This window comes from Mustela nigripes, chromosome 2 (genome assembly GCF_022355385.1).
Source record: "Mustela nigripes isolate SB6536 chromosome 2, MUSNIG.SB6536, whole genome shotgun sequence".
NCBI lineage: Eukaryota > Metazoa > Chordata > Mammalia > Carnivora > Mustelidae > Mustela > Mustela nigripes.
The window spans coordinates 18,284,339-18,295,987 of record NC_081558.1 but is presented as its reverse complement, the minus strand read 5'-3'; the positions used below and the strand labels follow the sequence as shown (position 1 = coordinate 18,295,987).

The window sequence follows — 11,649 nt, the reverse complement described above, 5'->3', positions numbered from 1 at the left end:
ACCCACTCTCCCGGCGTGGCGGCGACGCTCGGGACTAGAGCGCAGGACGCACGCTCTGCCGTTGGGCTGCAGGCTGAGCGCTCCTTCCGGAGGTCGAACGGATCGCAGCACCCGGGCTTGAGCGGAGGACCAGGCGGGAGAAGCTAGGATGGGGTTCACCGGGCGGATACGGAGCGGGGGCTCAGAGGCTCGAAGTCTTGGGGGTCCGGACCCGACCGGAGGCTAACTCGAGCCGCGCCCGGTCGCGCCGCGCCGCTTGGAGCCGCCAGGGGGCGCTGCGATCGGCGCGGGGGCCGTCCCCCTCCTGAGGCGGGGCTGCGGCGGACCGGCTGGTGCGCGCACGCGTCATGTGTCACGGGCCGGGGCGGGGCGATCGCGGCGCTCCGGGCCTGGCGTCCTGGTTCCGCAGCCCCCGCCGCCTCCACTGCCCCGGCGCGGCCCGGCCCGGCCCCATGTATCGTGCGCTTTACGCGTTCCGCTCGGCGGAGCCCAACGCGCTGGCGTTCGCCGCGGGGGAGACCTTCCTGGTGTTGGAGCGCAGCAGCGCGCACTGGTGGCTGGCGGCGCGGGCGCGCAGTGGCGAGACCGGCTACGTGCCGCCCGCCTACCTGCGCCGCCTGCAGGTAAGTGTTCCCCTCCCCGGCTCGGCCTCCGCGGTCCCCCGACTGGGCCCCATCACAGGCTCTCGGCACCCACCCCGGAGCCCCAGCCCCGCCGGGACCTCCCGCAGATAGGGAGTTTGAGCACCTGACCCTGAGACCCCAGACTCACGAAGACTGGGACCCCAAGAGCCCGCACCCCTACAAAAGGCCAGGCCCTTGACAGCCAACTCTGAGGACTCCAGACCGGCAATCTAACTCTGGGACTGAGACTCCTTGGGATCCCAGACCCATTGAGACCCAATATCTGAAGCTCCATCTGAGTAGAATTCAAGATACAGTCCTGCCGAATTCTGATCAGTTCCTCGGATCACTGAAAGCTCAGACCCATAATCAGTCCTTAGTCCTTTCCCTGGATCCACCGGGTCGCACACTCTTGCCTCCCACCCTCAGACCCTCAGCTGGAGCCACTGCCTCCACCACGGAGACCCAGGCCACCCTGGACACCACCTGTTTCCTCAGCCATGCTCTATGTCCTCACTCCTCCACTGACCTCTGAAGCCCCTGGATGACCCTCCAAACCTCCAAGCCTTGAGACGTCTGTGGCTTTTGCTCTACCGTATTCACCCACCCCCTAAGCTCTTCTTCAGACCACCCCCAACCATCTTGGAACCAAAGTTCTCAGCCCCTGTTGGCACTCCCTGGCACTACTCTCTCTGACACCTCTCTCCCCCCATCCCAAGCCTCAGGCCCTGTCTTTTCAGACTAATTCTCTCTGAAATTGAAAAGCCTCATCCCTCCTTGTCCACAGCCTGGGGTGGGGGCCTCTCCCGTTGTGAGGAAGTGAAGAGGGGTTTGACTATGGCCCTATTTCCTTCCAGTGGAGGCCGCATCTCCAGTTCCTGTTTCCCCAAGAATAGTCCTGCTGTGGGGGCTGGGGTGTAAGTGTCTCCAGCTGGTCTATTCTGACCTCAGGGGAAAGGAGGGCCTGGAGCCTCCAAGCCTGGCCTGTGCCAGACACCCCCGCCCCATCCTAGTCCCTAGTCTTTAGGAAACATCCTGTCCCAGCCCAGTTCAGGACAGAAATAACAGGATAAATTTGGAGATGTCATCTGGTCTTACCAGAGGGGATGGGCCCTGGGCCTTGGACCCTCAGCTTGCTCCCATGTAGGAGTGCCTGGGGCGTGACTGGGGCCCTGGACACTAGGGCTGCTGGCTTCGGAGGGAGCGTGTCAGACCCAGCCTCTCTGGGGTTGGGGGCTGTTGGAAGCCTCTTCTTCAAGGGCCTGTGAAGATCCTTTTCAGGGCTAGTGGGCTTGGGGCTTGGCAGGGGCAGGGAGGCTCCCATCCCCTCGTCGTCTCTTTCTGCATATCTCCCTGTCTCTGTCTCCCTAACTCTGTCTGTGTCTGCCATTCCGACGCTCTGCCTTTCTCCGTCTCTGGCTCTCAATTTCTTTCTGCGTTGTCTCCCTCTGCCTGTCTCTCCCTCTCTCTCCCTTCCTCCCTCCCTCTCTCCCCTTCTCTCTCTTTCTTGTTTCCTATGGATATGTGTTTCTTTTTTCTGTCCCCCTTTCTGTCTCCTGTCTCCCTGCATTCTAGCATTCCCCATGCTATCTGGAGGGCTTTGCTGACCTCTGTATCCATCTGTCCATCCCCGTCAGGGACGCTTCTTCGACCCTGCTCTGAGTGACGTCACCTCAGTTCAGAGACCTCCATGTACCCTGATGGACCATGACGGACAGGGGAGGGGTGGAGGTGGATGGTCCCACAGCGGCCACCCCCTACTCTTCACACCTTGCCAGTCTGGCTGGGCAGACTAGACCCCCGAGTTGCTGGGTCTGGAAGCACGGAAATCTGGGCCGGGGGCCAGGCCCCTCTCTTAGGTCCATCCTTTGCCACAAACACAGACTGCTGGTTCCCAGGGCAAGACTGGAAGATTCCTGGAATAACTAGGGGGTATGAGGGCTGGAAGCAGGGATGGAAAGAGGAGACCCCTTTGGCCCGTCCTCAGCTGGTCCCTCAGGCCCATCCCCGGGGTCTGCAGAAGGCTCTGTGAGGACTGGGCTATTCTGGAGTGTGACCTTGGTTTGAAGAAGGGTCAGCAAGATCCAGAGTGATTTGTTAAGGGTTCCAGACACTAGAGGCTCCCTGCTTGGCATGTTAGCCTGGGCTCTGAGCCAAGCCTGGGGATAGACTAGGTATGTACTCATGGTCGTCTCGAGCTGGGGATCCCTGGGCTGTGTTTTTGCTCTAGACCCCTGGTGTTCGGAGACAGCTGAGAGCCTCACTGTGGGGCCTGACTGGGATCCCCATATGTAAAGCAGCAGCATGGGGCCACCCTGTGCCCCAGCTCCCTGAGTGACACAGTTTTTGAGAGCCTTAACTTCATATTCTCCTTCAGCTTTCTGTGCTCCTGTCTAGCATTCCAGGATTTCGCTGTAATGGGGCTCCATCCTGGGCTGGGTCAGGGCTCACCCTCCCTAGGTCCCCAGGTCTAACTTCTCACCCTTGCTCCCACCCAGGGCCTGGAGCAGGATGTCCTCCAAGCGATTGACCGGGCCATTGAGGCCGTGCACAATGCAGCCATGCGGGATGGTGGCAAGTACAGCCTGGAGCAGCGCGGAGTCCTTCAGTGAGTGTGGGGGGAGGGGAGGAGGACGGCCCCCTCCCCCTCCCTGCCGCCCCCGCCCCAGCATGGTAGGGTGGGGGTCCTTCAGTGAGTGCTGGGGATGTCTGGAAGGCAGAGTGGGGTGGAGCAGGAGGGAGATGGGAGCAGCCTGGGCTGGGAGGGGCCCCCGCTGCATCCCACAGGGAGCATGTGAGAACTTGGGGAGTTTTAAGGTCATTTGCCCAGTGATTACCCTGCCCCTCCATCAGGAAGCTGATCCACCACCGGAAAGAGACCCTGTCCCGCAGAGGCCCGTCTGCCTCCAGTCCCTCGACTATGACCCCGTCCACCAGTGACCACCATTTGGATGCTGCTGCCGCCAGGCAGCCCAATGGGATGTGTCGAGCTGGGTTCGAACGGCAGCACAGCCTGCCCAGCTCCGAGTATCTCGGGGCAGACGGAGGCCTCTACCAGGTATGCGGTGAGGGAACCCTGGGGAAGGGAGGTGGGCGGAGCTTCAGTCTGGGTCCAGAGGCTCCAAGAGTCCACTCGGGTCCGGGATGCAGAGCAGTAGCCCAGCACATGCCAAGAGCCCAGGGCCCCCACCAGGCCGGTACCCGAGTCAGCAGCCTGCCCTCCCAGATCCCGCTTCTGTCCTCCCAGATCCCACCGCAGCCTCGCCGAGCGGCTCCCACCACGCCACCCCCACCCGTGAAGCGCCGAGACCGAGAGGCCCTGATGGCCCCGGGAAGTGGTGAGAAGGCAGGGTTGGGGCAGTTGGTGGGGATGGGCACCCTGTGCTTGGAACGGCCGTCTGCTTGTGTCAGAAGGTTAGGGGTTCTGGGCTCGGCAGGGTGGGTCTGGCAGAGAAACCAGGCTGGGGCTCAGGGCCTGGAGGGGTAAGGGACCTCCCAGCACAGCATCCGCTCTCTGCCCACAGGCGGCCGCAACACCGCGCCCTCCGGGGGCAGCTCTGTGTCCAGCGGCTCCTCAGTCAGCAGCACCTCCCTTGACACGCTCTGTACCGGCTCTAGCTCGTCGGAGCTGGGCCCCAGCTGCTCGCCCACGCCCCCGCCTGTGCCGCGCCGAGGCACCCATACCACTGTGTCCCAAGCGCAGCCCCCTCCCTCCAAGGCGCCAGCCCCCGAGCCCCCTACAGAGGAGGTGGCAGTTGATACGGCCTCAGCCCCCGATGAACTGGAGGCCCTGGGTGCCCTGAGCCTGGGGACCACTGACGAGAAGGCGGTGGCTGAGCCTGCCGTGCCCAGGACCATCGGGGCAGAGCTGATGGAGCTCGTGCGGAGAAACACCGGCCTGAGCCACGAGCTCTGCCGCGTGGCCATTGGCGTCGTGGTGGGTCACATCCAGGCCTCCGTACCGGCCAGCTCGCCAGTCATGGAGCAGGTCCTCCTCTCGCTGGTAGAGGGCAAGGTGAGGGTGGGCGGCTGGGCCCAGGGCCTCTCCGCCCTGGGGCCGTCCTGCCTCCCCCGCGCCATCCCTGCCCTCACCCTTGTGTCAACCCTTGACAGGCATGTGCTGAGCTCTGGCTCGGCCTTCATTGTGCCAGGTGCTGGTGACCTTTGAACTGGTCCCTGGAGGGGAAAGGGAGAAAGGGAGAGAGAGCATTCTGGGCAGAGGCTCAGCCTGGGCAAGGGCCTTGAGGCAGGACCACGCTTGGCTCGCGGGCAGAAGCGAAACAAGGCCAGCATGGCTGTAACATGGGGAGCAAGGGAACAGGCGGTGTGGGAGAAGGTGCGATGCGGAGCAGGTGACGGATGAGACCAGATGTGAGTGGCCCAGAGTCTTCTCTGGCTGCAGGGGGAGAGTGGACAGAGGGCATGGGAGAGGGGAGTGCCCTGCTGGCCTTGGCAATGGGGAGGAGTGGGTGCTTCGAGAGCTGTGGCGGAGGCCTTGGTGCTGACGCAGGTGTGAGTCAGGTGCGTGGGCGTTGTGGGGCCGGTGGGAGCCTTTGCCAAGGTTGGGGTACTGATCAGGAAGCAGGATTGGAGGGTATGGGGACCAGATGGGCCCAAGGTCCCTCCTTAGAGCCCCAGGATCCAGCAGCCGTGGGCAGGGGGTGGAGCAGCAGGTCAGCAGGGTCGTCTGTGCTGGGCACAGCCGGTGCTTGTCAAACAGGAAGCACTGGGAGACAGAAGGTGGGGAGATGACAAGGCCTGGTGGCGTGTTGTGCGGCATCCCAGTCACATTCAGGCAGTGGCAGAGTCGGGAGCCTCCCACACGAAGATGTTTACGCAGGGCTGGCATGAGAGGCGGGTTGTTGGAGGGCACCCCGCACGTGTGTCTCGTGCAGAATCTGGTCCCAGCAGGTTATCAAGACTGGGGGCGATGGAGGTACTTGCAGAGGGGGGATGGGATGGGTGGGGCGCTGCCCTTGGGAGTTTCCTTGTTGAGGTGTGGGTCATGGGAGCAGGTGTTTAGTGGGAGCTCGAGGCGGGGCAGGGGGAAGGATGAAAGAGAACCAGGGGCTGGTCCCTCCCAGGCTTTGGAAGGACACGAACCAGGGGCAGCTCTGGGAGGTGAGGCGGGGGACGCCTGGCCTGGAGCTCATGCCTGTGACATCCTCAGGATCTGGGTGGACTTCCCAGCTTTGGGGGCTTCCTGGAGATGGGGATGGGCCAGGAAGCTCCCAGGAGTGTGCTGAATCCTGCCTCCTTCTCTCCCCAACCCAGGACCTGAGCACTGCCCTGCCCTCCGGGCAGGTCTGCCATGACCAGCAGCGGCTGGAGGTGATTTTTGCAGACCTGGCTCGCCGGAAGGACGATGCCCAGCAGCGCAGCTGGGCCCTGTACGAGGACGAGGGAGTCATCCGCTGCTACCTGGAGGAGCTGCTGCACATCCTGGTGCGGGGTGGGGGCCCACGGGTGTCCTCCCCCCAGGGCTCAGGAGTCTCCCCTGCGTGTACTCCGCTCCCTCTCCTGTGACTGCGCGGCTCCCGCTGAGTCTGTCGCGCTTCCTCCTCCCCGCAGACTGACGCCGACCCTGAAGTTTGCAAGAAAATGTGCAAGAGAAATGAGTTTGAGTCTGTCCTGGCCTTGGTGGCCTATTACCAAATGGTGTGTGCGAGGCATGGGGGCGGGGCGTGGAGGCGCCGGGCAGACGTGGGGCTTCGGGGCACTGAGCGCACGGGGTCTCCCGCCAGGAGCACCGGGCGTCCCTGCGGCTGCTGCTCCTCAAGTGCTTCGGCGCCATGTGCGGCCTGGATGCGGCCATCATCTCCACACTCGTGTCGTCTGTGCTGCCTGTGGAGCTGGCGCGGGACATGCAGACTGACACGCAGGGTGAGATGAGGGGGAGCCGCCTGCCCCGTGGTGGGTCCCCACCAGCCTGACGGGCTCTCACCGCCTGCCTTGCCCTCCAGATCACCAGAAGCTCTGCTACTCCGCCCTCATCCTGGCCATGGTGTTCTCCATGGGTGAGGCAGTGCCGTATGCACACTATGGTAAGCGGGCAGCTCCCCCACTGCTGGGAGCCTGAGAGTCTGGGACCGTCTGCCCCCAGCTGACAGGAACCCAGGGGGTGGGTGCTTGGGTGGGGCTCAGACTGTGTGCGCCCCTCCCCCAGAGCACCTGGGCACGCCCTTCGCCCAGTTCCTGCTGAGCATCGTGGAGGATGGGCTGCCCCTGGACACCACCGAGCAGCTGCCGGATCTCTGCATGAACTTGCTTCTGGCTCTCAACTTGCACCTGCCAGGTGGGGGGTGGTGGCCGGCGGCAGGAAGGGAAGGGGAGGGCGGGTGGGGGCCGGCGGGGTGGGGGGCTCTCCCCGCTTGGTGCTTGGTGCCCATGCACTGGTTTATACCCATGTCCTTCCTCAGCGCCCGACCAGAACGTCATCATGACCGCCCTGAGCAAACACTCCAACGTCAAGATCTTCTCTGAGAAGCTGCTGTTGTTGCTGAACAGAGGGGGTGAGGGCCGGAGAATCCGTGCGACACCCCTGCCCTGTCATTGGCCTCCGTGACACCCGTCACTCCCTGCGGTGGCCTGGACTGCCCCCCCACCCTCCCCCCCACAGCGACCATCCTGAGCCCTTCCTCCCGCCTCCTAGATGACCCCGTGCGCATCTTCAAACATGAGCCGCAGCCGCCACACTCCATCCTCAAGTTCCTGCAGGATGTGTTCGCCAGCCCTGCCACGGCCGCCATCTTCTACCACACGGACATGATGGCGCTCATCGACATCACCGTGCGCCACATCGCAGACCTGTCGCCTGGAGACAAGGTGCCCAGAGGTGGCTGGGGCAGGGGTGGGAGCTGTGTAGAGGCTGAAACGGAATGAAGCGGGGGACAGGCCATGGAACGGAGACGGGGGGTGGGGTGCAGCTGGAGCCAGGTCAGCGTGGGGGCCACTTAGGAACCATGGCGGCTGTGCCCAGACCCAAAGGAACCCCGGTGAGCGGTTGTGGGCCAGGCTGCCCGGAGGGAGCTGGGGTGGAGGAAGCCGGGGGTCAGGCAGGAGGAGGGGCATTTCCACAAGGCCTCAGAGGCTGCGGCAGGAGCTCATGATCTCAGAGGAGGGGATGTGACCTGACTGACAGCCGACATGTCGCTTAGACTGTTTGAGAGCTCAGGGTTGGTGGGAAGCTTGCAAGGAAGCAGCCACGGCTGTCAGGGCAGCCTGTGTGGGCAGTGAGAGGCCATGGCCATGGGGGACGAGGTCAGGTTTGTGAATCAGAGGTGAGTGCCAAGCCTGCCGTGGCCTTCTGTTAGGCAACCAAAGTGTGATTGCGGTTGGAATTGCCCCCCAGAGGCCGGAGGTGACTGACAAGCAGTATCCGCAGAGTAGAGGGAAGAGGGTCCGAATGGAACATGTAAGAGAGAATCTGAAGTTGGAGGGAAGTGGGGGGTGGACATTGGAAGGTGTAAGCGGAGACAACGCCTGTGAGTTTGTCTACGAAGGGAGCAGAAGAGCGGAGGGCCGCGGGAGGGAGATAAGTCGGGAAGTGCTTTTTTTTTTTTTTAAATTATTTATTTATTTGAGAGAGAGAGAGACTGAAAGAGCATGAGAGGGGAGAGGTCAGAGGGAGAAGCAGACTCTCTGCTGAGCAGGGAGCCCAATGTGGGACTCGATCCCAAGACTCCGGGATCATAACTTGAGCTGAAGGCACTTGCTTAACCGACTAAGCCACCCAGGCGCCCCGGTCAAGAAGTGTTTTAAAGGCAGAAGATGATGGTGCAGGTTTCTGGGCCGGAGGGAATGATCCAGTAAGCATCAAGAAATGGCTGGTGTGTTCAGGAGCGTGGGCCAGTGCAGGAGCCAAGTAGACCAGGCAGTGGGAGACGGCCCAGTCCTGTGTTGGGATGCCCCCCCATCCCCCAGGGGGAGCCAGGGCAGCTCATTCTGGCGGGGATGGGTGAGATGCGGATGCTCGGAGGGGAGGACAAGAGCCTTCTGAAAGACCGCTTGTTTTCTCCACGGAGCACAAGGCCGGCTGTGTAGGCGCTTTAGATCCGGAGAACTGAGAGAAGAAGGTGGGCTTTTCCTTAAGGGTGCGTGAATGTAGCAGAGGAAAGAGCCCGGAGTGCAGGGCCGTGCCGCACGTCCGTGTGAGCTTTATGGTAGAAAAGGAGGTTTGGGCCTGTGCAGGGCCCTGGGGCTGTCCACTGCTTAGACGCTGGGAGCGGATTTGCAGGTGCTACAGTCTGACCAGGCTTGGGGGGCACAGGGTGACGCTGCCTGAAGAAGTGACTCCTCTAAGCACAGGTCAGTGCTTAAAGAGGGTCAGTGGATTGGGTGTCTCAGTGAGGAGAAGGAGCAACTGGGCTGTCAGACTGGAGGGGCTGTTGAAGGTAGGGGTGGCTTATCAGAGAGGACACCTGTGTTTCTGGCCTGTGCGTTTAGGTGGACAGGTGTGCTCTTTTTTTTTTTTTTTTTTTTTAAGATTTTATTTATTTATTTATTTGACAGAGAGAGAGATCACAAGTAGGTGGAGAGACAGGCAGAGAGGAGGAAGCAGGCTCCCTGCTGAGCAGAGAGCCTGATGCGGGGCTCGATCCCAGGACCCTGAGATCATGACCTGAGCTGAAGGCAGAGGCTTTAACCCACTGAGCCACCCAGGCGCCCCAGGTGTGCTCTTTAGTAAGAAAAAAACATGAGCGAGTAAAAAAAACAAAAAAACAAACCATGAGCAAGCCTGCTGTTTGCGGAAGACGGGGAAGGTCGTGAGTGTGATGGTGGATGTGTGCAGCAGAGGTGTCTCTGCGGGCTGCGGGAGACGAGAAGTGGGCAGTGGATGTTCTCACCTGGAGCCTACTGGACGGGTCTCGGCCAGAGGTGTGAACATGGGTCAGTATCTGAAGCTGTGGGTGTGAGATCTTCAGAGTGAGAGGGGGAAGTGAGCAGCAGGGGGCCTCTGACCGCACAGTAAAGGTGGGCAGGAGCTGGCCGCTTGCCCTTGCTTCTCTCCGAGCCAGGACTCCCGTGGGCTGACCCGTTCTGGGACTGCCTGTGTCTGGGACGGTCCAGCCATTCATTTGCTCGGCGGCTCTTACGGGCCCGTCTGGGCCAGGCACAGGGTGGGTGCTGAGGGTATGGCCTTGATCTTCCGTGCTGTGAGCTGGTCCATGGCCCCGGGGGCCCACGTGGTGGTCTGTTCCTGTCCGGGCCCAGTGGCAGTGCCTCCCCTGGGTCCCTGAGCTCAGCCACTCCTCCTGCAGCTGCGCGTGGAGTACCTGTCCTTGATGCACGCGGTGATCCGCTCCACGCCCTACCTGCAGCACCGCCACCGGCTCCCCGACCTGCAGGCCACCCTGCGGCGCATCCTGACCGAAGAGGAAGCCTCGCCCCAGGGCCAGATGGACCGCATGATTGTCCGAGAGATGTGCAAGGAGTTCCCCGAGCTGGGCGAGGACCCCAGCTAGCGCCTTCCTTCCCTCCCTTCCCTGCAGCCCTGGGCAGGGTGCAGGGGACACGGAGGTGTGGCCCTCAGAATGTTTTGCACAGACAGCATGGGGCAGGTGGTCGTGGAAGGGACCTAAGCAGGGCCCCCGCCCAACCTGAAGGAGAGCCAATGCGAGGGGCCAAGTGCGGGATTGGGGACCACGCTCTGGGAGCTCTGCTGGGGCAGAGGGCCTGTGTGAGCTGAAGCCCCTCCATCTCCTGGTAGGCTGCCTCTTCAGCATGCCCCCTCCCCTCAACACAGATGCACACTCAGAGTCCTGCTGCTGCCCCAGGCTGGCCCAGAGTCCCCGTCCCTCTCCTGCCTAGTCTGGGTCCTGGACCTCAGCAAGCCATGTCCTTAGGGTAAGGGGAGGCGCCTTCTGCCAGCTCTGTTCTTTGCCTTAGCTTCACAGTGAGTGCTGCTCATATGCTCCCCCTCCCCGTGGGGGTCGCTTTCCCTTGCTCCCACCCCAGAGGTCTTGGCCAAGCTGCTGCTTTGAGCACAGAATCTTAGTGACGGGCCATCTCTTCTGGAGCTCCGCAGAAGAGCATGATGGCACTGAGAAGGCCAATGAGAGTCTATTTTCTCTGTAAAAACAGACTGAAAAGCCATGTGTATTTTCCCATGTGCTGCAGCTCACCTTCGGAAATAAATCACAGGCATCTGGAAACAGGCTGTGTGCTCCGCAACCCCGCATGCTCCTGGGTTGGGGTGGGGCAGGATGGGCTGGGTATGCTGGGGCCTCAGGACCTTGTCACTTGCTTGCCCTGACTTCTCCAGCTTGGGGAGCGGATGGTCCCTAACAGGCCTGTCCATCAAGGTCCCTTGAGCCCTGTTCAGCCTCTCTCCCCGAGTTCCCATTGCTCCCTGGCCACAGCTAAGCCAATGAGTGCTCTGCGGCCTGTTTGCAGGTGACTGCCCTCGAAGACCTCACTTCTCCCCTGGTGAAACCCTGTCCCTTGTAGCTGTTCTCAGATGAAGCGGGCCCCACGGCAGCCTTCCAGCACATGCAGGCCCTGCCTGGCTCTGTTCCCTTGCTCGCCTGTCGTGGGTCCAACAAGATCCCTCATTTTGCAGCCTCAGAAGTTCCATCCTAACAGTGGGGGCAAAAAGAGTTACCTCAGCAGACATGGGGTTGAGTTGGCATTACTGTTGGCGGACAGTTGGGGACCACCTGGCGAAAGCTTCATTTTCCTTATGGGCTCCCAAGTTAATGAAGGCTCTGGCCACAAATGGGGAAGGGTCAGGAGCCCACAGGCAGACACCAGGCAGAAGTGGTTTTCATTAGTTCCCTCCATTTTTCACCCAGGACGATCCTCATCCGATATTCCCACATATCCTGAATTACTGATACCGTGACTTCTGGTCGCTGAAGGCCAAGGGCTGTTCCACTATTTTCCCAACAGGACTGTAATCCAGCAAGAAGCACCAAAAAGGTCAGGGCAAGGGGTGGGGTCCCCTGGACACAGGTCCTTGGGAATCTGAGGCAGGAACATGTGACAGTGAACTCAACGGAAGTAAAGCTCAGGAGGCTGATGAGGG

The 11,649-nt window shown here is 61.7% G+C and overlaps 1 protein-coding gene across 1 annotated transcript; it reads left to right on the top strand.

The window, feature by feature from the left end:
* Positions 1-331: 331 nt before the first annotated feature.
* NCKIPSD (NCK interacting protein with SH3 domain) lies at positions 332-10,779 on the top strand. Its single transcript, XM_059389665.1, has 13 exons — positions 332-623; positions 3,122-3,231; positions 3,477-3,681; positions 3,871-3,961; positions 4,148-4,638; positions 5,898-6,068; positions 6,195-6,281; positions 6,368-6,506; positions 6,587-6,667; positions 6,790-6,918; positions 7,043-7,135; positions 7,276-7,448; positions 9,884-10,779. Exons 1-13 carry the CDS (start codon positions 348-350, stop codon positions 10,085-10,087), a joined length of 2,250 nt encoding a protein of 749 aa, XP_059245648.1. The 5' UTR covers positions 332-347; the 3' UTR covers positions 10,088-10,779.
* Positions 10,780-11,649: the final 870 nt, after the last annotated feature.